The sequence below is a fragment of the Symsagittifera roscoffensis genome, chromosome 6 (genome assembly GCF_963678635.1).
Source record: "Symsagittifera roscoffensis chromosome 6, txSymRosc1.1, whole genome shotgun sequence".
NCBI classification, from domain to species: domain Eukaryota; kingdom Metazoa; phylum Xenacoelomorpha; order Acoela; family Convolutidae; genus Symsagittifera; species Symsagittifera roscoffensis.
In genome coordinates, this window is record NC_087067.1 from 23385488 (window position 1) to 23411549 (window position 26062).

The 26062-nt window shown below is 33.7% G+C and overlaps 1 protein-coding gene across 1 annotated transcript in view; it reads left to right on the forward strand.

Moving 5' to 3' along the window:
- The window catches only part of LOC134848359 (uncharacterized), a 62480-nt gene extending 36786 nt beyond the window's left edge, over positions 1–25694 (forward strand). The window contains exons 3-5 of the mRNA XM_063865768.1: positions 20834–21331; positions 21812–22052; positions 24505–25694. Coding sequence (XP_063721838.1) covers positions 20834–21331; positions 21812–22052; positions 24505–25322 — 1557 coding nt within the window. The 3' untranslated portion in view covers positions 25323–25694. The remainder of the gene's footprint in view (positions 1–20833; positions 21332–21811; positions 22053–24504) is intronic.
- Positions 25695–26062: the final 368 nt, after the last annotated feature.

Genomic DNA, 26062 nt, shown 5'->3' on the forward strand with positions numbered 1-26062 from the left:
TCCTTATAAATTCAATGGTTTTGTATGTATTTCATCATCTTGAACTTGTCTTTTTGGATAAAAATAACTAATTCCTTTCTTTGTTTGCTCTTATGTGGCCACCATGTGATTTATAGTTCTGAATCCTCTATTTGTAGATGTTAGGTTGATTGCCTCATCGAGCATTCTCCTGTATTTTGACATGGGTTCATCTCCAGAATCTTCTAGAACTCTAACTTGTTGTCATAGCAGCAATAAGTGTTGCTACCTAAACAGCATTTTTGTACATCTAAATTCCTCTTTGAAAAGTACCGGCTTCCGCTTTTCTTGCTTTTAATGGATGCTGCAACTTGTTCGAGGGAAGAAATTAGATTTTGCACATGCTTTGAAGGAGTCTCTGCAGTCATGCTCCCTCAATTTTTTTCCCAAATGTCTCTTTTTTCTGCTTCGATACAGTCATAAAATAATTCTTCAGTAAGTGCTAAGTAAAGTGAGTCTGTGTCCATCTCTAACTCTTTAAATTTATTTACATCACAGAACTTGTCAGAGAAGTTATAGTAGAGTTCCAACATTCTCAATATTGCATACTGAAATATGAATCAGCCAACAATGATGGGTTGTCTTTGTTCAATAGTGGATTTCAGCAATTCGACCTCATATAAGTCTTTTTCAACTGTATTCGGTCTTTTAAACAGTGGTTCACTGATTGCCTTATGAGTTTTTTCATCGTCCAGATTGTCTGTGATTGTATGCCTGGATCTATCCATGATCTGATATCCATAAGAGGAATTACCCAAAAATTTCATTGTTTCTGCTACAACTCCTGATTGAGGGTTTTCATCTCCTTCTCTTCTCGCATCAACCACTGATTGAACGAGTTTATTGCAACATTTTCGTGGAGTGTTTTGAACAAAACGGTAAATTTTGGTGCATTGCAAGCTAAGTTCCAAATAAAACTTGAACAAGGGAGTTATGACAGTTCCATTTTCTACCTTGAAACTAGACATCAGCATTCTCTGAGGATGTTTTAACATTTCGTTTTCGATACATAGTTTTTCATGTAGTCTCCAATATCATTTCTTCTAAATTCAGTTTTTTTGAAAATTGGAGGAAAGTTAGCAGATTTTGATTTTAGTGGAAAATTTGATCTGGAACAACTAAATCGCACTGAACATAGCCAAAAAGAGATCCATCTTTTATTTTTGCCAGAAGGGAGTCTGTAGAAAATGTTTTTTTTGTTGGGAAAGTGAGTTCTGACGTAACTTTTGATCTTGTCATTAGTTTTAAAACTTTCCCACCACTCACACCCCCACATTTCTTCAACTTTGTATCCTTTCTCTTTAAAGTTTTCTCGGCACATATTTTCCATCATTCTCTTCTTATTACCTCGTTCAATATCCTGATCTATTAACGAGGGACGAGCTTCTTGACAAGAACAGAAGTGGTAGTAACATCCCATTGCTTCGAACACTGTCTTACAGTGATCAAATTAACCGTCCAGATTGAAACAATCAATTTTCTTTTGTTTTCCAGATGTGAAAAAGCTCTCAATTTTGCATTCTTGTCGTGTTTCTTGATAGAAAGACATCACCATATTCTCAAAGTTGCGAGATCGGTTATGTCTAGCTTTAAACTTCTGCATATCGGTGTCAAACTCCCATCTCGTATACAGTCCTGTTGGCGTATCTTGACACGTTGAGAAAGGAGAAAGCTGGCTTGCATCAATTCCAACGATTGATTTACAAAAATTTGATGAATTACTTATGAATGTTTCATGAACTACAGCTTTTCGAATGAAAAAAATGGAAGGACCACCAGTCATGTCTTCTCCAATTTTTTCACACAAATCTTCATCACTTTCGCAAAATGGATGAAACTTGTAATTTGTAGATTTGTGTAGACATATGTTTGCTAGATTTGGAAGTCTGCATCCAAGCTTCAACATATCTATCCCCTTGTTATGATAAAAATGAATCATTTTCTACATTGCCTCCAGTGTTGGAACTACATCCTTGTGGTTGTACCAGTTCAAAAAATTTTTTTCCAAATCTCTTGAAAATAATTGTAATTATCAAATCCAGAAGAAGGAACTGTCTTGATTTGAACCTTCTTAAGTGCTTCTTGTTCATCAATCCTACTCTTTCTCAACTTCTCATAATCAATGAAATCTTTGTCTGTATTGTTGTTTCTAATTTGTTTCTAAGAAAGGCTTGATACGGCGGCAATTCGGGAAAATCAAGTGTGTCTGGGTTATCAAACCACTCATAGGGGAAGAATCTTTTCGTTTCGCTAGCTTTATAGGCTCTGAGAAAGAATCCAGATTAGTTGCCCCACTCAAAAATCTCATTATGTCGAGAAATTGTTCATCTTAAAGCTTGAAAGATATAAATTCAATTGCTTTTTTGATGACGGAAGTTTCTTGTTCTTCATCGCGAATCAAATAAGGGATTAAGTAAGACTTGGTCAAATTCAAATCATATCTACCGCTGTTAAATCCAATAGCAGGTAAAGTATTTACATATCTCTCCAGATGTTGTTTCAAATCAATGAGTTGATTTTTCTGAATTCGCAGGATTCGTGTCGACATATTTGCTTGTTCCGAATCTTCAATGCAATCATCGTCGTACTCTAATTTATTGCTTGAATAGTTTTTACCTCGCTCGTTTAGCTGATCAAAGCCCTTTTTCATTTTTTCATTGAGAGCTACTTGAATATTTTGGAATTTTGTTCCCATCTCCGGCTAACTTTTCTCAGCCAACTGCTCGAGTTTGCTTACAAAATCAATAATCAATTTCTGTGGATCCTTGTTGTACTAAAAAATGGGTTCATCAACCGGATTTGACGATATAAAGACTGAAATTGGAACATGTTTTCCGATCCAGGTAGTAGTTTGCGTCTCGTTTAGTTCTTCTGTAGGAACACAAATCGACTCAAAATCGGAAAATGCTAGATTATTAAAAAGTTTGTTTTCTTCAGAAACTGGAAGTTTGGTTCCTTCCAGCTTTTCAAACAAGGTTTTGCGAAGCTCATTGACGTTCTTTGGATAATTGTGTCGCACTCGATCTTTACAAAACTTAAGATGTATGTTGAAAATGTTTGATCTGTTGAAGAAACAGTCACAGCTGGGACATCGAAAACACTCAAAGAGAGAATGAATATCATTTGTATGAATGATATAATTGTTAAATCTCAGTAATTTGACTGCTTTTTCAAACTTTCCAGTACTTCGCTTGGCTAATTCTCCAACATATTCTCCTTCTTGAATGTCAAAATCAAATATAAAGATGTTTCTTTGCACAAATTCCTCGACAACAGGTAAGAAAAATTTTAGGATCATAACCAGATTTTGTTATAAATTCTGCAAATTATCTGGAAGTGTGAGAGTCGAGATCATTGTATCCGTTCATGTACATAACTAATGTGCGGAAATGACACCAATGATCATTGTATGGTTCCTTGTCTTTGTTAGATAAAAGACAGTTAACAGAATGGTATTTCAGTAAAGGTTCGGGTAAAACAGAGTCCGGACAACCCGTTGGGATGTTTTTGAGCATCGCAGCAAAAATATCAAACGTTTCTTCTTTTCCTTGAATTGTTATCAAATTCGCTTTCGTACACAGTAAGTAGGATCTTTCAATTAAAGTGTTGTTTTCATGAGACGATTCATGGGACGAATTCCGAAGGACGAATCCCAGAGCAATGTTGATTTTAGCGGCAGAATCGAGCTTGTTGAAGACTTATTCAAGTTTCTCATTGATTATTTTAGTATCTAACTTGAACATTTGGAAGTAAAATACCTTACGCCTCCCATTTTTCATCTCCGAAACAAGCAGAAAATTAGACAAGCACTAATTTGCTCCTTTAGTTTTTCACCATCTTTCCCTTCTTCCTCCACAATCTTGTTCAAATCCGCTACAGTATCACGGGGTTTCTGTTGTTTTGCTCCATTATCCTTTCTCCGATGTTGTTGGAGAGAGTAGTAACTTGAGAACTCTTGTTCACAAAAAGTACCAACCGTCGACTGCTTCAAAGTTGAAGGTGCATGCTTCTTGGCCATTTGATAGTTCATTTCCCATCAAATGGCCAAGAAGGTAGAATACTTACAATCAGTACAAGAAATAACTCCTCTAACACATATTTTTTGATGTCGAGCTGCGTTTTGGCGATTGTACATAATTCCACATTCTCCACACTTCAATTTCTCCTTTCGGCTAAGGGCTGGCCTTATCTAAAAAAACTTGGGACTTTAGAATTGTTCCAAAAAATAAAAAATTAAAGTACCAATTGAATGAAAATAGTTACTTTTTTGTTTTTGCGAAGTAAAGAAATGTAAGATTTGAAGTAAAATTCGTTTAACTGTTTCTGATTGGCAAACAAAATGAATGATTTGAACAAATAAAATAAGCGTATTTATACTAACAATGATGTCATCGCCTACGCAATTATATTTTTATGGCAATGACGTCTTTCTATGAACAGACGTGACGTCACCGCCTACGCAATTTTCCTGTTATGGTAATGACTTCATTCTATAAACAGAATTGACTTCACCACCCACGCAATTTTCCTTTTATGGTAACGACGTCATCGCCTAGGCAATTTTCCAAGTACGGAGAAATAACTAGAATTTTCCAGAAAAGATTTCAATCAATCAGAACTCTGCAGTTTCTAGACATAACTTTGAAACAAAAATAATCGTTTTTTTCTCGTAATTTCCTTATAGTTGAAACAGATCAATTTTTTGGACGATTATTTTGTCCAAAATAGAGTTCTCCGACTAAGCAAAGGTCTATTAAGGAAGGTTTCTCAATCAAAGCTACTTTTGATTTGAGTTTTGAGTATCAAAGATATAAACTTACTGCTGAGTTACACTTAAGTAGAGAAGAAAATTTGAAGTTAATCAAAAAGTCGTATGATAATATTTCAATGTCTCTTTTTATTCCTCACCCAATTCCAAAAATTGTCAAAATTCCCCAGCAAAATTGTTTAATCCTCCACTTCTTTAAAGATTTTCAAAGTTCAAAATCTTGCATGATAAGTTTTGGAATAAGATTTCCAGAGATTCGCTTCGAAAAATTCATCAATTTCGAGCTATCTTCTCAAATCTACATCAAATTCAAAGAACTTGACTATCTACTCAAAAACCAACAGTTTTTCATTGATTGTATACAGAAAAACCAATAGACTTCATGGGAAATCTTCTTATTTTTACGCCGAACAACTTTTGGTCATTTATTTTAGCAATTGCTTTTGTGTATATATTTTTTTTGATTTGGAAGATTTAAGTCCTTAAAAAGTAAACTTTTGTCTGATTGGATACGACAACTAAAACAAAATTGAACATTTTTGTTCATGGAAACGACAATGCGTAAAAGTATCAAAAATGGAGCTTTGTTTCCGATCGGACATAACTTTGCTATAAGAATTCCGTAAAAGAAAATTGAAACCTGATTGGACACGACTACCTCCTTTCTTAGCTCTAAATATTTTAATTTCAACTTAACCATCGTCAACTACTTCTCTCGCAATTGTAAATTTAGTTTTTGTTCTGAATCTTTTACTTATTCCCTCGCAACTTATTGTTTAAAATGATCTTCTCAAAGCAAAACAACAACCTTATGTTCTCGGTAGAATTTTTGGCTGATTGAATACAAATTCAAATGCGAGAAACAGTTTGTGGTGTTTTTCTGGCCGGAATGGACATCCCAATCCAAGTCTGGCACATGGTGGAGGTGATGCGCAGGGATTTCAACGAATATCGTATAACGCAAGTACCCATGACAGAGAACCAACTTGGAGAAATGCAAATGAAGGAGGAAGTGGCTGGGCATGTGGGAAAGAACTACCCCGAAACTCCTGACTCTAGATATGTGGCTCAACCATTCGACAATTTCCTCTTTCCTTGTGAAGAGAGATCCTCCTACCTTCTATCTCAATTCTAAATCAGTAAACATTCTTCTTTTCCATTTTTTCAACTTATTGCTTAAAAAAATTTTCTCAGTGCAACAAAGCAACCTTAAGTACTCGGTAGAATTTTTGACTGATTTAGTCTAAATCCAAGTCTATGGAAAATTTTTGGAACAAATGGACATCTCAATCCAAGTCAGGTTTAAGTGATGCAAAAGATTTTCAACGAACATCAAATGATGCAAGTTCCCATCACAGAGAACCAACTTGGATCAATTCAAATGATGAAGGAAGTGTCTGAGCATGTTGGAATGAACTATCGCAAGATTCCTGGCTCAAGATATTTGGCTCAACCAGCTAACGCCTTTTCTTTCCTTTGGAGGAAGAGATGAGACCAGCCGGAACTACATCGCAATAGACGAAGATGAGGGATTCACTAAAACGTTGCCCCAAATCACCCCACCGCAACAACCACCAGCGATGGACCTCGACCAGCTTTGCGTTCTATAGAGAACCTCCAGATTTCTTGACCGCTCTTTGGTCAATGTTTTTTTTTGTAAAAAATAGCAGTTTGATATTTACTTCAATCTTTGTGATTAATTAGTTTCTTTAAAATTAATTTAACTATGAGAACAAATGAGAAGTTCAGAGTAAATTATTCCAATTGATTGAAAAAACAATTAGAAAACAAATTAAATGACCGCTAAAATCATAGACTTTTCAAAATGAAGAGAGAACTCCTCGAGAGTAAAAGAATTAGAGAATTTAGAAAAGAAGTAGCTATGTCTAACCATTTTTGAGAAAAAAGTACGGGTTTTCATATGATTTAAATGCAAAATACTTGAAAGTCAAAACAGTGTTCAAGCGTTTGAAGAGTGGTTCATTAATTGCTCTGTGAGTTTTCTCGTCATTTGAATACTTTGTGATTGTATGAATCAATCTATTCATTATCTGGTACCCGTAGGATTAATTACCTAAAAATTTCATAGTTTGTGCAAGACCTCTGGATCAATGGTTCCCATTTCTTTTTCTTCTAGCATTAACAAAAGACTGGAGAAACTTGTTAAATCGTTTTCGACGAGAATACGGTACAAAGCGGTATTTTTATAATCTGTAAGCCAAGTTCCAAGAGAAAAGATATGATAGCAGGTTTGGCTTCCAGTTCATCTGAAACAGCTAAGTCACCCTGAATGTAGGAATAAAGGGATCCGTCTTTTAATGTTTCCAATAATGATTCAGTAGAAAGCGGTCTTTTGCAGGGAAAATTGGTTCGAATTTGTTTCTTAATTTTTTCGTTCGTTTTGAAGTTTTGCCAATCTTCACATTCCCACATCTCTTCGACTTTGTTTCCTTTTTCACGAATATATTTCTGTCATAAATCATCCATCACTCGCAATATCTTGTATTCTCTCTCAATAACTTCATCGGCTCGTTGAGCGACGAGCCTCCTGTTAGGCACGGAAGTAGTTATATCATCCCATAGCTTCAAACACTGTTTTGCAGTGATCGCAATATTCATCTACAATGAAACAGTCTGTTTTCTTTTGTCTTCCTGATGTGTGGAAGTTCTCAGTTATGCAATCTGGTCTTGTTTCTTGGTAAACAGACCTGATCACGTTCTCAAAATTATAAATAGGTTGTGTATAGCCTTAGTTTTTTGCATATCGGATCCAAAATCCCATCTTGTGTGCAATCCTGTTGACATATTTTGACACATTGAATAGGGGAAAAGCTGGCTCGCCCCAATTCCAACGAACGATTTGCAAATCTTTGATGAATTCATGATAAAGGTGTTGTTCACAACAATTTTTTGCGTGAACACATTTGGTAGTCCACCCGTCATGTCCTCTCTTTTTTTCTTCCAGAAATCCTTATCAGTTCCTGCAAAATGGATAGAATTTTTAAATGTGGACTTGTGCTGAAAAATATTTGCCAGATTTGTAACAGTACATCCAAGTTTTTAAAATCAATTTCTTTGTGATTATGAAATGCAACCATTGCTTTGGTTCAAGGATTGGAACAACAACTTCTTTGTTGTTGTATTTTTGCAAAAAAAAACTTCAAAAGTACTCATTTCATTTTTCTGCCAATTCTCTTGTAATCATTTGTAATTATCCGATTCAGATGCTGATACTGTGTTGACTTGAAGCTTCTTCAGTGCTTGTTGCTCATCAAGTCCACTTGATTTTAAGTTCTGGTGATCCATAAAGTCTTTATCAAGAGTGTTATAGTTTCTCAGTTAACTGAAAAAGGCTTCGTTTGGAAACAGTTCTTCATTCTTGAGCTTGTCAAATCATATAGGCGAAAAAAACTTTTGTCTCTTCTACTTTATAGTGTTCAAGAAAGGAGTCTAAAGGTAATGCTGCACGCAAAAATTTTTCAAGATATCGAGAAACTGTATGTCTCCAAACTTGAAGTATATGAAATAGTTGGTGTTTTTTGATAACCATTGTTTAGCTTCTTTATCATTGACTAAATAGGGAACCAGATAGCTCTTGACCAAGTTTAGATCATATCTTCCCCTGTTGAATCCAAATCCAGGTCTTCAGTTTTTGTTTCAAACCAGTCAGCTGTTTTTTCAGCTTTCTCAAAAACTGGGTTGATATATCATTTTCCTCTCGGTCCCCTATACATTCGTCTTCATATTCATAGTTTTTGATTGAATGATTCCGACATTTTTCCTTCAACTAGTGGAACAATTTCGACATCCGCTCACTTACTATTCTTTTAACATCTTGAAAAATAGTTCTCATTTGGAGCTTTTTTCTCAGCCAAAAGTTCGAGATTAATAACAAAATCGATAAGAAGTTTTTGCGGAAATTGCATCATCTATCAGGCTTGGCGATACTGATACAGAAACTGTTTTCCAATTCAAGTTGAAACACATATCGACTCAAAATCAAAAATGGCTAGTTTGTTGAAAAGTTTGTTATCTTTGAAAACTGAGATAAAGGAGTCTTCCAAATTCTCAAATAGCGTTTTTTGAAGTGTATGTTTACTCTTTGGGTAAGTTTGCCGCTCTCGATCTTTACAACTAAAAGATGCCTGTTGAAAATGTTCGACCTGTTGAAAAAACCATCATGAACCAGCCAAGGCCTTGAAAACACTTGAACAAACTATCTGCATCATTTGTATGAATGATTTGATTGTTGAATTGCAATAGTTCCATTGTTTTGTCAAACCTCCCAATAGTTTGACGAGTAAAACCTCCCGAGTTATCTCCCTCTTGTGTATCAAAATCGTAATTAAAATTGTTGCATTCGGTCATTTCTTCAACAACAGGTAAATCCCCAAAGCAAACTCACAACGAAAATTTTTAGGATCATGTCCAGACTCCGATAAAACCTCGTTGAAGTATCTAGAAGTAGAAGAATCAAGATCCTTATGACCATTGAAGTACTTTAATAATGCTCGGAAGAGACACAGATGATGTTTGTAAAGTTGCTTGTTTTTGTTTGACTAAAGATAATTTACAGAAGGATTGCTCAGTAAAGATTCTGGTAGGACAGAGTTTGGACATCCCATATGAAAATTTTTGAGCAACGCAGCAAAAATTTTCATGGTTACTAATCAACTTGAACCTCCATTTTTTGTTCTGGCGTTCTTGGGTGCTTTGCCTCACGATACGAAACTTTTCAACTTTACCCTGGATTGTAATCAAGACTTCTTTGGTACACTGCAAAAGCAGTTTTTGAGTTGAAGTGTTATCTTTGTGAGCGTAGTAATACCGATATTCTCCCGTTTCTACAATACGAAGAACGGATCCAAGATCAACATTGATTTTCGAGGCAGAATCCAGCTGATTGAATGTTTCATACACCTTTTTGTTGATTATTTTGGTATTTAAATTAGTTATTTGTAAGTAAATCTTTTATGTCTTCCGTTTTAAATGTCTGTTTCCATCTGAAAGTTTTTACAAACACTTAGCTCATTTTTGAGTTTTTCACCATCTTCCCTTTCTACTCACACAATCTTGTTCAAGTCCACTACTGTGTCGCTTTCTTCCGTTGTTTCGCTCCATGTTCTTTTCTCCCATGCTGTTAGAGAGAGTAGTAACGCGGAAACTCTGTATCACACGACGAACACACCGTTGACTTCTTCGAACTTGAATGTGAATGCTTAATTTCTTGTTGATTTTTAGTGAAATACTTACAATAAGGACGATAATTTACTCCCTTAGAACAAGTTTTCCCGCATCGACCTGCATGAGATCTCGTATACTCTTTGCTACAGTCCCCACACTTCACTTTCTCGTTTTCAATCAGCAATGGTATCTAAAAAGTGGGAAATTTATGAGATATCAAAATTTAGGAAATTAGTACTTTGTACATAATAAAGTGAACGATTTGAATTATCTCAGAAGTTTTACTTGGAAATTTATCGTATTCTAAATTTTTGAGAAATAAAGTTTTTTTTACAAGTATAATATAATGTAAAGAACGATTGTTTTTGGCGTAAAAAAATTCTGAAAAAACTTTATCATTTTTGCTGTCGCTTAAAGGAAATCATCTAATTTCGAAATCATCTAATCAGAAGTGAGCATTACTGATTTTTTTTTTTAAATTTGGTTTTTAGCCTTATTTGGAAATTGTCTATTAAAAACACTTGAGTTTCCTGGAGTGACTTTACAAGAAAAAAGAAAAAATTATTGAAATAAACGTTGACTTTTCTTTTTACATATTATTTTGGACGTTTATATAGTACAAAATAGAGTTTAAAGACAGAGAAAAAGTCTCTTTAGCGAAACCTTTTCAATCAGAAAGAAAAGTTTACTTTTGCACCCATATTTAGTAACAAAGCTTCAAGCTTACGGTTTAGTTACACCTGACAAGAAAGGAAAACTAACTTATCCTAGAAAATATGAAATAATTAAAAAACTGTATGATTAAATATCAAAAACTCTTTATATTCTCTACTCGATACCCAAATTTTTCAAAAAACTCCAGCAAAGTTCACTTTACCTCCATTTCTTTGAAGATTTTCAAATTTCAAAATCTAATAAGATTAGGTTTGGTATAAGATTTTCAGAGACTTGCTTAAATAATTTCATCATTTTCAAGTTTCCATCTCAAATCTACATCAAAATCAAGTAACTTGTCTATCGAATCAAACAGCAGCAATTTTTTGTTGGCTATATACAGAAAATTTAATTGACTTCATTAAAATTTTCAAAAATACTAGATTTTTTATGTTTCTGTCTTTTGTTGCTTATATCGGCAATATTTCTTATTTTTACAGCAAATAACCTGAGGTCATTTATTTTGGCGATTTTTTTTGTATATTTCTACTTATTTTGAAATTTTAAACCTTTAAAAGGTAAACTTTACTACTATTGAATAAACCACCATAAGATAAATGAATTTTTTTTGTGATTGGAAAAGGCAATGTGTAAAATTTTTCTGAAATGGATATCTATTTCTGATTGAACACAATTTTTTTCATAAAGTTTCGATGAAAGGAAGCTGAAATCTGAAAGGATACGACTATAGTCCAAATAAAAAAAAATTGTTTTTGATTTGTTATGCTTACATATTTGAGTTGAAGGTACCCCTCACTCTTAACTTAATTTTTTTTTCCATTTAGCAACCATCAACTAGCTTCTATCTCAATTCTAAATCAGTCATAATTCTTCTTTTCCATTTATTCAATTTATTGTTGAAAAAAATTTTCTCCGTGCAAAAAAGCAACTTTTAGTTTTCGGTAGAATTTTTGCCTGATCTAGTCTAAATCCAAATCTATGGAGTTTTTTTGGACCGAATGGACATCTCAATCCAGGTCAAGTGGGCAAGGTCCCATCACAGAGGACCAATTTGGATCAATACAAATGACGGAGGAAGTGTCTGAGCATGTTGAAATGAATTACCCCAATAATCCTGACTCAAGATGTTCGGCTCAACCAGCTAATGACTTACTCTTTCCTTTGGAGGAAGAGATGAGATCAGCCAAAACTATGTCGCAATAGACATAGATGAGGGATTCACTGAAACATTTCCTCGAATCAACTCAACAGAACAACCGCCAGCGATGAAACCTCGGCCAGCTTTGCGTTCTATAGAGAACCTCCTGATTTGTCGACACCTCTTTGGTTATTGATTTTTGTAAAAAATAGTAGTTTGATATTGATTTCAATTTTTCTTATCAATTAGTTTCTTCAATTTTTTTTAACTATGAGAACATATGAGAAGTTTAGGGTAAAATATTCCAATTGATTGAAAAAACAATTAGAATACAAAATAAATGACCGCTAAAGTCATAGGTTTTTCAGAATGGAGAGAACTCGAGAGTAAAAGAAATAAAGAATTTGGAAAAGAAGTAACTATGTCTTATTATTTTTTGAAAAAAATACAGAATATCAATTAATTTCAATTAAAAAATATCTTTGAAAAGTTTGTAGATTTTGGATACGGAAAGTTTTTCATGTGCTGACAAGTGAAAATTTACTACAAATGACAGTTTTTGAAGAAACGATTGAAATTGTTTTCTTCTACTGATATCCGAAGAAGCGTTTTAGTCCTTTAAGAATAACCCTGCTTCATTTGCAAAAGTTTGAAACAATTCGTGATAGAGGATAAAAGTAGAAAAAAAATGAAGATTTAACAGGATAATTTACCTCTGTTGAGAAAAAAAAACAAAAAAACTTAGAAAAGTTTTCTTTTGCTGACAAGTAATAATGGTGTGGCACATCAAGAAGAAAAGACAGCGAACTCAAAAGTTAATTCATTTTTTGTTACAAAAAGATTTTTTTGTCTTTTTACACACTCATTAAAATATCTTATCTGCTTGTGAATTAGATTTTACTCTCATTTGAATTAAATTTCCTGAACTAATGCTTACTTTTTAAAGACTAATCATTGCAATTTTTCTAAGAAAACATTTTGAGACAGTTGATTTTTTTATCACAGCGTTTACATATACACTATGCACAGAACCATGGCAATCAATAAAGCAATCAAAAATCTTCATTAAATCAGATTCATTATTGAGTCTTAATTTCTTAGAATTCAGTCAAGAATGGCTGAGCCAAGAGTTTGTTTGGAAGGAAGTTTTTGATTATAAAATAGATAAAACCTATTGAAACTTTCCGGATTAAAATTTTCCTTGCAATACTAAGCTTCATATTGGCTCGTTTCCATCATAAGTTAAGTTGACATTTTCAACTAAGCTTATTGACAGTCGATTTCTTGATATCGGTAATTATATCTATCTAATCTCTGCAAAATTTGGCTGTCTCTGCAGAAAAGATGTTTCTACTAAAAACAAATGGAGCCTAAATTTCTCCAAAAAACTTCAAGAGTTGCGAGTAGACACTTAATAATCTTGGGTTAACTTGTTTTTTTTTTGTAAAAGACGTTAGAAGAGAAATAAATAATTAATTTTTACAGTAATCTGAGTAAAAGCTGGGAAGAGCTTGAAACATAGCAGCGGTCATCTGACAGAGTGGTTCTTGCAAAGTATTGTGTTTTTTAGGAGAAGTAACGCAGGCACAATTTCCATGTAGGGAAAAAAAAAACATTCCAAATTTGGTACAATTTCAATGCATCAAAATTATGATAACTCATACTGTTTACTTCCTTTTTCGTTTATTCTCCAACTTATTTCTCTCATTTCTCCTCATCTGATCAGTTGGCACTTCTTTTCAACGGGGTACTCTATTCCCAATTATATTGAATTTTAAAAAAAAAAGAAAATAAAAGCTGGGAGAGTTGCTTGTTACCAAAAATCCTACAAGGGGAAAAATCTCTTTGATCCCTGCTTTCTACTATTCATGAAAAAAGAAATTAAGAAACTCGAATTACCCTGCAAGTATATCTTGGTGATAAAGAAGGAGAAGAGATATCAGCAATTCGGATTAATGCTATTCATAATAAGGAAAATTTTGGACTCGAACCTTTATATGAAGCCAGACCTGGCAAAAGTCAACTATGGACCGGGAACTCGACATCTGTTTTGATTATATGAAATAGCAACATACGACATCAGGAGATTGTGAGTCACAATCAAATTGTACACTGTGAACAAGCCATCCTACCTTCAGATTCGACTCCTCACAGCAAAAAGAATGGAGTCTTGAAACAAGTTGCCTATAACAACTATACTTTGGATGAATTCAAGAAACTCTTCAACGTTTTGGGAGACATTAAGTTTGTTGATAAGTGTAAGCTTCTATGATGATTTGTACGTTTGGTAGTTGGATTAATATTGTTAAAAAACTATTTTAGGTAAAAAATGCATTTTAGCAAGAAGAACATCTCTAACAAAATTTTTCTCAAAGGTCAAATTGAGAATTTCTGGTTTTTAACAAGATGCTAAGTTTTACACTAAATTTGAATGGATGCTAAACTTTTTCAAAACAAGATCAAAAATGGTAGAGTGATCTTGTTGATGAGGATCTTATTAGTTTTTTTTTCTTGAGTAACACCTTTAAGTTGTTAAAAAGTTGGAGAGAAGACTTGAAACAAAAGAGAATTGCCAGGTTTATGAACAATGTTTTCACTTACAAGAAGGGACTCAGACTGAATGATCGAAAATTGGATGACAAACCGTTGCAAAAACCCATGAATGAAAAACCATAAAGTTTTGAGTAAATCAATATGATTGGTTTTGATATTTTTTATATATAACCTTTCTAATAACCTGAAAAACATCGAGAAAACTTCTAGGTTTGAAAGCTCATTTCTGATTGGTTGATAACAAAATGGTTAAATTTTGCATTATAAAAAAATTGATTTTTGTTGGTTTATTTTTAAATGTGCAATTTTTCCATGACAGGTAAGGCTCGGCCTTGATTCGCTGCCCTTAAAATTGTTGAAAATTCCATGATAAGTGATACTTGATTCTGATTGGTTGGCATTACAACTGTTGAAAAGCTTGATTCTGATTGGTTGATTCTGATTGGTTGATTTGAAAACTTTTGGAAATTCGTTGAAGTAGAGATCCATTCTGATTTGTTGGTTTCGTTTCAGCTATACCAAATAGGTTTAATTCTGTTTCGATTTTCAATCAGGATAAAAAAATAGTTGTTATTTACTTTTATCCATTTTTCAGAACGTATCAAAATTATTCTCACTCTCCAACTAAAAATAATGGGTTTTTTTTAAAATCTCATTTGATATCTCAAGTTTATTCTTTACTCATTGAGATGTCTTCACTAGATAGAAACGGAAAAATAGCATGTCTTGAGTTTGGTAGATGTACACACGTCAAAATCAACAAAACATCGGGAGGTAAGACGTTAGAAGTTTTGAAGAGTCTAAATTGTGATTTGCATACTTATATTTTAACAGCGAGGAACTGAAAGGTCTTATTAAGAGGAGTCATTCTCCCTAACCAAATATTCTTCGTGGCTTACTTATTGAGATTTCGTCACTGAATAGAAACAAAAAAACTGCATGCCTTGAGTGTGGTAGATGTTACACACGTCAAAATGATCAAAGCATTGTAAAATATGTGGAGTTTTGAAATGTCCAAATAGTTTGTTTTTTCATACTTAGGGCAGCAAGTAACTCAATTTTAATGTCAAGAAGAAACATGCTTATTGCCAAAAAAGTATAATCAAGGTGATTGAAAACACGCTCAGCAGCTTCCAATCAAGCTCCGCGAGTGAGTAATTTTATCAATATATATGTATTCAAAACATAGTAAAGCCAAGAGAATTAACTATATTTAACAATTTTACTCTCAGTATTTTTAGCTTGAAAAAATCTATAATTCCATATAATTTTGATAAAATTGGATTATTTTAATAAGACAATGCAGTACTCTCAACGCATTTCCTAATTGTCCGTTTATATTTTTGTTCAAAAGTTCATATTGATGATAAAACCAACTCGAGCGATGATCAGATTCAAATTATTGTGAAATTCTCGATGGAATTCGAAGCAAACATCTTTAATCCACACTGAGAGCTGCAATAGTGGCAAAATTACGGCGATGTTGTTTTCTTAAAATTGCAGTTAATTTAATAATTTTGAGCTAATAAGTGGAATAAGTTTTTGCTGAAAAATAGTTACAAAAATGACAAATTTTTATAAAACATCCACTAATTGGTTCGGTATGACCAGCTATCTTTTTTATAAATTTCCTAGTTTAGAGTCTTTAATTGAATTTACAGAATAGCGTGTTTTCAACCAGATGATTTTTTACTGTTTTTGATAAGTGACTAAGAAAAGTTGAAAATTTGGAATTTTTTTAGACCCTGATCATTTTCAGATAAAAATATTCATAATTTTGCTCTGGAACTTCACTTCAAAATCGAAAGTTAAGATTAAAATAAAACATACATTTATCAGGTTCAGAAGTGTCTTTCTGAAGGTTCAAAGCAAATGGAGTTTTTGGTGCCAACATAGTTTTGGCTTTTTGATCGTTCATTGAACTGATACAGTTTTCTGAGTAAATGATTGTTCAAATTGGAATAAATCTGAAGTTGATAGATCCAGCAGAAACCAAAAAAAACTCAGATCAAACTCTTTTGACTAAACAATCTAGAAGTTGATTCTTTAGGAGTTTCGAGATCATTTTGCTTCAGTTTAGGTTACAAATTTTAACTTACAAAAAAATCCAGCTTTAAAAAAATCAAAAATTGGTAATTTGTCAAAAATTTTGTGATTATTTGATGTATAAATTAAAATTACATAAAAATTCAGATGTTTCAAAGATTTTTTTTGAAGTAACCCAACTCTGAGACAAGAAAAATTGGTTATCTTAAAGTTTTCAATGAACTTATCTATATTTTTTGTTGAAATCAAGCAAACTTAGTTCTTATGGAAGATAATAGGTGAAGCATAAATCAAAACTGGCTTTCAAAGCCCACATATGTTCAATTTTGTTTTGAAAACCTATTATTGTGTTGCTGGAGACTATTTTAGAGAAAGTATTAAAAAATGTGCTGGAATTTTCTAAGCAAAATTAATACGATATTTAACATGAACAAATCAAATAGACATACTGTGAATTTTGTGTTTTTGCTCTTGTTAGCTTCAAAAATATTTCAGTTAGAAAACTAGCCGGAACTGTAGAATTTTTGATCAATCAGTTTTGCTTTAGTTTCAAAACAATTGTTCAATTGATACAGTTTTTACCTGGATTTTGTTTTCTGAGTCAAAATTTTCAGTGCGTTATTGGAAACTTCTACTGGAGAAAGAAAACATCGAAGCTTTTTAGATAAAAACCAACAGATTTGTACTTATTTCAAAACTTTGTGTAAACATTAACCTATTTATTCTCATTTCTACGTTGTGCATTTTGCATGTATTTCATTTTGAATGCTTCAAATGGTTCCACTTCCCATTAGAACACTTTAAAACTCAAATAAAAAATAGGAAAAAAATTTTTTTTTAAAATTATTTGCGATAACACAATGTTAGTAAATGATTACAAGGTTTTAGATTGCTAATAAACCTACAGTAAGAACTGAACACGAGAATTGGTCTCTGCTTATGGTGAGCATGAAAACACAGAGTAATACTTTGCCGTTCTAAATTGTTCTCGGCCAGCAAAATATTCGTTCAATTGATATCATTTTTACCCTATATTCCCCAGTTATGACTAAATTCTTATGCAATCAATTTCAACAGCGAGAACCTATTTAAAAAACACTGCACTAACCTATGCTTATTTTGTACATTACTTCGCGCTCGCACTGCATACTTACATTATGTCTTACATCGTGGTCATATGATTTTTTTCCTGGCTGAAGTCAGTAACAAAAAAAATCAAAAATTTGCTACCAAAACCTACATATGTTGAGTTTTCTTTAAGAAAAACAATAATTTTGTCGTTGTAGAAGACTTTAGAGAAAAAATACATAATTTGCTAGAATTTTCTGAGCAAACTGTTAATTTTAGCAGAATTAGATGTATAATTTTTCGGTTGATATGATATTTAACATGAAACAAATCAAATAGAGATACTGTGAAATTTTTGTTTCTGTTCTTGTTAGCTTCAATAATATTTCAGTTAGAAAACTAGCAGGAACTGTAGAGTTTTTGATCAATCAGTTTAGCTTTAGTTGAAAAAAAAATTGTTCAATTGTGCAGTTCTTACCTGGATTTTGTTTTCTGAGTCAAAATTTTTAGTGCGTTTTTGGAAACTTCTACTGGAGAAAGAAAACATCGAAGGTTTTTAGATAAAACCAACAGATATGTATTTATTTCAAATTTTTCATATAATTTAACCTATATTTTCTCATTTCTACGTGGTGCATTTTGCATGTATTTCAATTTGAATGCTTTAAATGGTTACACCTCTCACTAGAACATTTTCAATTTTCATTAAAACAGTTTTTAATATTAATTTGCCAGAACACAAGGATAGTTAATGATTACAAAGTTTGGAATTGCTAAAAAACTTACAGAAATAACTGAACACGAGAAAAGGTCTCTGCTTAAGGTGAGCATTTACAAAATACAGAGTGATATTCAGACCATTGCCGATCTGATTGGTTCTCGGCCAGCAAATTTTTCGTTCAGTTGATATTAATTTCCCCCTAATTTCCCCAGTTATGACTAACTTTTTTTAGCAAATTGAGTGCAAATGCGAGAATCTATTCAAAAAACACTGCACTATCCTGTGGATATTTTGTACATCACTACGCGCTCGCACTGCATTCTCACATACGTCTTACATCGTCGACAGATTTTTTTTCTTCCTGGTTGAAGTCAGTTACTAAAAAGGGATGCCAATTTTTTCGTAGAAGATGATTGTATAACCAAATTGTGGCCGTCAAGCTAGTTTGATTTTTTTTCGAGTTAGGTTTCCTCAAAACTTTCTTTTCGTTAAAAATTCTAATTATTGGAAAATTTGGGAAGTTTTTTTGTGAGGTTAGCGTGAGACAATCATTGTATACGAAAGTATTGCAAACAAAATTATGATCCCCTGACCAACACTATCTTGATAGCCATTATATACCATAAAAGCATGAAGCTCCAAAAAAGCACAAGTAAACCAACGTTATGCTTCTTATAACAAACAAGTTTGCTCGTATTAGGGCAAAGCACTGAATGTTTCGACTGATGTTAAGTTCCATGAAAAAAAGTCTTTCGTAAAAAATGATTTTTTTTTGAAATTTCGTTTTCAGTACCATTGACCCACACGGTTTAAAAAGCAAAACGTGATAAGTTTGCAAATAGAAAAATTTTAAAAAGTCCAAAAAGTTTGCCTCAATTTTATATGGAACTATTTCTAAGATGGTTTAAATCTGTGCTCACGCGTTAAAAGCTTGAAATAATAGAGCAATTAATTATCCGGAAATGGCCAATTGGAAATCTTCATAAACCCATTGCTTCACCAATCTAATCACAGGTGAAACATCTTTTTATATTAGAGCTCAAGACAGCAATAGATTTTGAAAGCTATAAAAATCTCTGTCAAAAAAGTTAGGTAAGAAATGAAAATTTTTCTGGAGAAAATAAAACCTTCCTGAGCATAAATATTCCGTCATTTTTTTCGAAAGTCGGAACAATAACAACTTATTTAAAGTTTTCATTTTATTCTCTGTGGTGGTCTTGAAATGCAATGGTAAGCAAGATTTGCATTCAATTTCAAAGAAAATGCCAAGCCTTGCATTCTACTGAGTATAATCTTCAATTTTATTAGCTGTTTCTGGCATTTTAACGCTTTGATAGTTTTCTAAGTCGTTAGAACTCACTTGGAAAAACTTCATACCGAAGAATGTTGGAGTTGGATTTCCACACGTGACATGCATCGAAAGACGAGACATGCATCGAAAAACTGCAAAAATGCATAACTATCAATGCCTTTTAAAGCGTGTTCATTGTTTTTAACACGGTTTTTTTGAAAATAGTCAACTAGAAGTACCCGGCTTGACCAAAATGTGCAACCATACGTCGCACCATGAATGGTTCCATGGAAGCCATGAAAATTGCCGACGTATTTTTATGTTAAATTAACACATTTTCCATGCATGGCGCGACGTATGGTTGCACACTTTTTGTATTATGGGGGGCTACAAATTAGACAATATTGATACTTTTACCAGGTTGATAATTTATTTGATGCTCGATTAAAGTTGTTTTTGTTTGGAAACATCGTTTCCATAAATAGCACCATTTATGGTTCGACGTATGGTTTGCATGGTGGAAAAAATGAGAATCTAATGAAAGCGTTCCGTGCACTAAGGATACTTTTTCTCAGTAATTTTTTGCTATTTAACTTCTATTTTCTTGGTTTTCCAGAGAAAAAAAATTGTGAAAAATCTCTTCCATACGTAGCACCATATATGTTGCGACGTATGATTTGCATGGTGAAAATTTTTCATATCTTAACAACAGCTTGCATAAGGAGGATAAACCGTTTTTTCACTAATCTAATCGATTCAAAAGCTATTTTGAGGGTTTTCGAAACAAACGTATGTGCCACGTATGATTGGTCATTTTCCATACAAATCATGCATGGATGTGTATGGTTGCGCATTATCTTCTATGGTGGGCAACCCGGGTATGGTCCTAAAATATTTGTTTCCGCCAAATTTGTCTATTGCTTTTTAATCGTATTTAACGGACAAAAAGCTAAAATTTGCAAGTTGAGATATTTGCTCGAAGTTTTTTTATACATCATCAGTGAAGTTTGTACGTGCAAAAGTCGGACAAGATTCTTTCAAAACATGCATTCTTAAAAATCAGAGCAGTGAAAAACTGAAAGCGTTTTTTCATAAAAATTCTAGTTAACATGATTGCTTCGGACGGCTTTAGAAGAAGTGAAGAAAATTAACGAGAAATTGTAGCATGTAAGATTGTTGCAAGATTTGCGTTTCAATACGCAACAACCATGCAAGATTTGCTTTCCAAATTTATCAGGGTTTACTGTTTATCCGCTAAGAGCTCAACAACTCGTATATTGTTTTTTTCCCTCGTTGATGAATAATCTCAATCTTAACATTAATAATTCGTACAAGCACATTCACAAATTGTAAAATACCAATATTTTTCAGCGTCAACTGACAGTGATCAAATCATTTAAGCCGGCCAACAAATCAACGCACTTGTGCAAGACAAATGTGACGTCAGACGGAACAGTTGTCGAAATCAACGAACAAAATGGTGCCAATTTGGTAACAGTTACGTTTCCACGAGGATGCGTCATTGGGGAGAGACTAGTGTCTCTAGAATTCCTCGGAGTTAAGGGGAAGGAGCTTAAAATATCAGATGGTGAACCGGCAAAACCATCAACAAGAAGTGATCACGACGGCAAAGGAACAATGCTAACGGACATTCTCAGATTAGTCCAGCCAACGGACTGCCCTTTTCTCTTGCCGGTCACAGTTAAATTCCCTTTATCTGAACAACAAAAAGAACAGATACAAGAAGATGATTATGAATTGGACGAGGACAACTTGCTAGGTAGAACGGCTGAAGTGCTGGATGAATCTATTCAATTGAGCTCAACTGTGTTTTCTGACGTGGGGTTTTTTCTGACTAAAAAAAAAGCAGTGAGCACATTTGAAAAATCTTAACCTCCACAAAAGACTTCAAGGTGTCGTTTAAAAAAATCTACTAACTAATTTTTCATTTGATAGTTTTAGAGCACCATAGTAGCTATACCGCTTTTTCCTTTTTCATGGATTCGACCCATTCATCCCTTCCTTTGGAATTATTTTTTGACATGCATTTTTGGCGGCAAACCTTAAAATGTTTCTAGAGCCTCCTTTGGTGCCAACATATACTAATTTTGAAGAGAAGCGAGCGCCGACAAAAAACGCCTAATTTTTAAATCAAATTATTTTCAAAAAGTTCCAAAAAAGCAATTTTTCCAGTTTGTTTTTCAAAATTACATGCGGCACTGAAAGTTTTCACACAATAAGGCCTTTATAAATTTCTGGTAGCCTAAAATTTGGTCGACTAAAAAAAGGCCGAAAATGTTTGTTGAAAATCCGCCTTTCCTCGAGAAAATCTTTTATATGCCCCTGTAGGTAGTGGCTGCTTTGAGAATTGGATCGAAAGCAGGTGAATTCTTCACAAAGAGCGATCGTTATTTGAAGATCCGCCAAGTTGAAAGCAACGTCACTGATGATCAATATTATCTGGAAATTTCCTGTGATAAATTCGAAACCTGGCAGGAACGATATGAGTACTTGAGAAGAACAGACATGTTTTACACGATTGCCGATGATATCAAACCGAACCAAACGATTTTCTACGCTATTTTTACAGGTAGTAGACTCTCTCAGCCTTCAAACTTTTGCTGTGTAGTCATTAGTTTTCTCTTTTCCTCATCCTCCTTCTACTCCTGCTCCGCCTCTTCCTCATCTTGATCCTGCTGCTGCTGCTGCTGCTGCTGCTCCTCCTCCTCCTCCTCCTCCTCCTCCTCTTCCTTCTCCCTCTGCTCCAAATCTTCTCTTCTCCCCTCTCTCATATCTCTTCATCTCTTCTCCGTTCTTTTTCTCCTCTCTTTTCCGCTCTCTCTCTCTCTCTCTCTCTCTCTCTCTTTTCTCTCTTTTTCTCTTCTCAAACTCTCTTGCACAACAGTTACACTTGTGAAAAATTGTTGACCAAAAAGTAACTTCTTTGACATTTAGTACCACATTTTGCAATAGATAAAAGACAATCCCTTTTTGTCACAAGTACACTGGAAAAATTGTCAAAAAAGAGACAGATGTTTCTAAATCTCTACGATATTGATTTTTTGCTTTTTTTGATGATGCTTTTTTCGAACCGTTTCTGAGTTATTTTTAACTGCTGGGTACAATGAGATTACTGACTACTATCTTTGATCATTTTCAAGCTTCAAAAGCTGCTAATGGGTGTGATGTTTGATATACATTATTTTAACAAAAAGCAAAACAAAAATTATAGAAAAACTATAATTAGCTAAAAAGTTTGCGATTTCTATGTTGGGATGATAGCCTCAGTATAAAACTGATTGCTTAGAGAATGACAGAATTCTCATTGTTGGTGAACGCTGTTTTTGAATTGCAAACATCGAGAGACAATTTCGAAAACTTCTCGATCAGATTTTCATCAAACTAAAAAACTAAATTTCAAAATGGCATAACTTTCAGCAAACAGTTTGGATACCAATAATTCAAGAATACTTGGACACATCGGTTGTTGCAAATAAACAACAAAGCAAAAAATTTTAAAAATAAACATTTTTTTTGTTTTTATGGGCTTAGAAAATAAGAGTTATTTTTAATTTGAGGCTGAAAAAAACTAAATCTAGTTGTACTCAAAGGCTCAATTCCTATTTACTCTGAATCACTTCGATTCGCAACAATCTCAATTGTATCATTTTTGTTCGAATTTTACTCCTAATTTTTACCTAAGCCATGCATTTTGCGTACGGTTGGACATTTTGTTCTAATTTTTAGAGAAAATGACAAAATAGTTTTGTTCGGTGTGGTTTCTTCAAGCTTTTCAACTAGCTACTTTCAAACTGAAACTTTTCTGTAAACTAAAAGGAAGTTACATTTTAAGCTCATATTTCTCGTTTCAAGGCGAAGCCCTGTGTGTTTTGACTGCTTTTCCATGTCTCTGAAATAGTTTTTGAAAAACTCAGATGAAAATTAATTGAAAAATTTTCAAAAAAGGAACAATGGTTTTTTTTTGTTTCCAAGCTAAAAAGATGTTCTTATATTTCTAAACGTATTAATTAAACAATTATCTTGCCTCAAATAAAATTGAAACTACCTATTAGTGAATTAAAAAGTCGCTTGTGCGTTAATAGCACGAAATATCCCATTAAATGTCCCAAATCAGCCGAATTGGCAATTTTCTCACATCAATAACTTTTTGAAAATGATCACAGGTAAAAAAAAAATTAAAGTTGAGCTCAAGATGTGAATACCTTTCAGATGGTACAAAAAAATTTCGTTTAAAATTGAGTAGTTGAAAAAACGAAATTGTTCTGGAGAAAAAAATCCCCGAGCACACATATTTGGCCTTTTTCTTAGAAAGTTGGAACAAACATAATTTTTTAAGTTTGAATATTTTTGTGTAGAAGGTTTGAAACTTGAACATTTCGGGGATGTTAATGTGCGATAGGGTTCCGGCTAATAACGCGTCAGCAGTGGCTTGATACCGCTCCGAAAATTGCTCGAAATTGAATGACAAGTTTCATGATCTCATCGATACGTTACTGGATGAAAAATAAATCATTACTTTACATGAAAACTTGGGTCGAAGGTTTATTAAAATACAGCCTTTTTAATTTTTTTTAATTTTAATTTTTAATTTTTTTTTTAATTTTTAATTTTTTAATTTAAAGTTTATCTTTTGTTTTTCCAAAAACTGCATCAAATGTGTTGAAGGGCAGTCGTTTGAACGTTCAGAGCATTATCTTGACTCGAGTCGTCTTCTTTATGTGTTCTTCAGGGACGGATCCAAGATTTTCTCGAGGAGGTGGGGGGGGGGGTTAGATTTCTAAAAAAATTCAAATAAACTCTTTTTTTTTGTTGTAGATCGAACAAGTTTGATTTTCTGAGCTCTCCCAATCACTACAAAGACTTTTACTGACTAAATTTTTCACACCGAAGGCAAATGTTTGAAAAAACAGATCAAAAATGCCGTTTTTGGCCACTTTTTGAAAAGTTTTGAATAATTTAGTAAGACAGAGAGATGCTGATTAATGGAATTTGGTTCAGTATAATTAACGTTTTTTTACCAGGTCTGCTAAAAGTGTCTACGAGTGATCCAAGCACAATAGAATTCAAGCTCAGAAACAGCGATCTCAGGCCATATAAAATGAACTGCAGTTTTGGTAACTGTGAAAGAAAACCATTCTTAAATGTGAGCTCCGAATCTTTCGGAGGAGCTGGCAAAGTAGACTTTCGGCTCCTCAGTAAAAAAGAACTACGAAGCTTGAAAACTTACACAGAGCTTATGCCCGAAGCGGAGACGCTTGGAAAGGCACTGGTCATGCTTGGTGATAAATGGATTCACTTTCTCGCCGACAATAAGTTTGTTGAGAATAAAAGTTACCTGGCTGACTTCATTGAAAAGGATGCTAAATGCGAACTCGAAGCTTTTTTGTCATCGCTATCGCGCGTACCACGCGTTTCATTTCCACCTATTGGTTTTTCTACTGCAGATTGTCTAAAAATACTGAAAGACTGCAAAGACAAAAGTGTGGGAAACGAGGAAAGAATGAAAACCTCTTTCTTTAGCGCTATATTACCAGGACACAATTATACTTCGGCTTTAACTGATGACAACTTCAACAAGTTGGCCTTCTGTCTGATGTACGTTCCACATGACGATGTGCGTGAAGCGCTTCAGAAATGCATTGACCTGGGACAACCTTGCAGGTTGAACGAGAAAGCACTCCCTGAACCGGTTAGGAAATGGTTGAAAGACAAACGTATCTACCATGAGCAAATGGACGTTGAAAGACGAGGTCCAAAGAGAACCTTCCAGCATGAAAACGGATCCCTGTCAGCATCCTCTGAAAGTCCAGTCAAAAAGAGAAAGACCGGCAGAGATTAAAAATTAGATAATTAATACAGTTATACCCCGTACCTCAGTAAAAGCATTAAAACACTCACACGCACTCTTAAATTACTTTTCATGCATTTATGGTGCAGGTCAGGTACATGGCTATATCTCTACTGCCCATTTCACATACAAACATGCTGCACCAATGACAACACGTTTTGACTCATACCAGAGTCTCTCTCGTGTGGATAACTGTATAATGTACATTATACAGTTATCCGCGCGAGAGAGACTGGTGGTTGGATTGAAAAAATGGACAAAAATTTTGTTGAAAACTAATACTACTCTTGATAAATAGCACAGTACTAAATTAGGCAAATTTTGATGACTGCAAGTTAGGGAAGATCTTTTACCAGACCAACTTTTACCAGAAAAGTTAAAACCTGGTCCGTTTACGAGACCTGATAAACAAATTTGATTGACATATGTGGAAACGCTATTTAACTTGGATAAAGACAATTCTTTTACGGTTTCGTTTGTTTTTATCGCTTCATTTTTGAATCTCCACTATTTTTTTTACTGATCTTTGTTGAGTTATTGTTTTGCGGTCTGATAAAAGGTCGGTCTGGTCAAAGACCAAGCCTCCTGCAAGCTAGATAGATTGGTTATCAGGGTGGTATATAAACGAGCTGAAGTATAAAGCAACCGAAGTATCGACCAGCAGAAAATACGGAAGTGTTGCATAATAGTTATGTAACAGTTATGCAACCGTTACGAAAATTATGCATTTT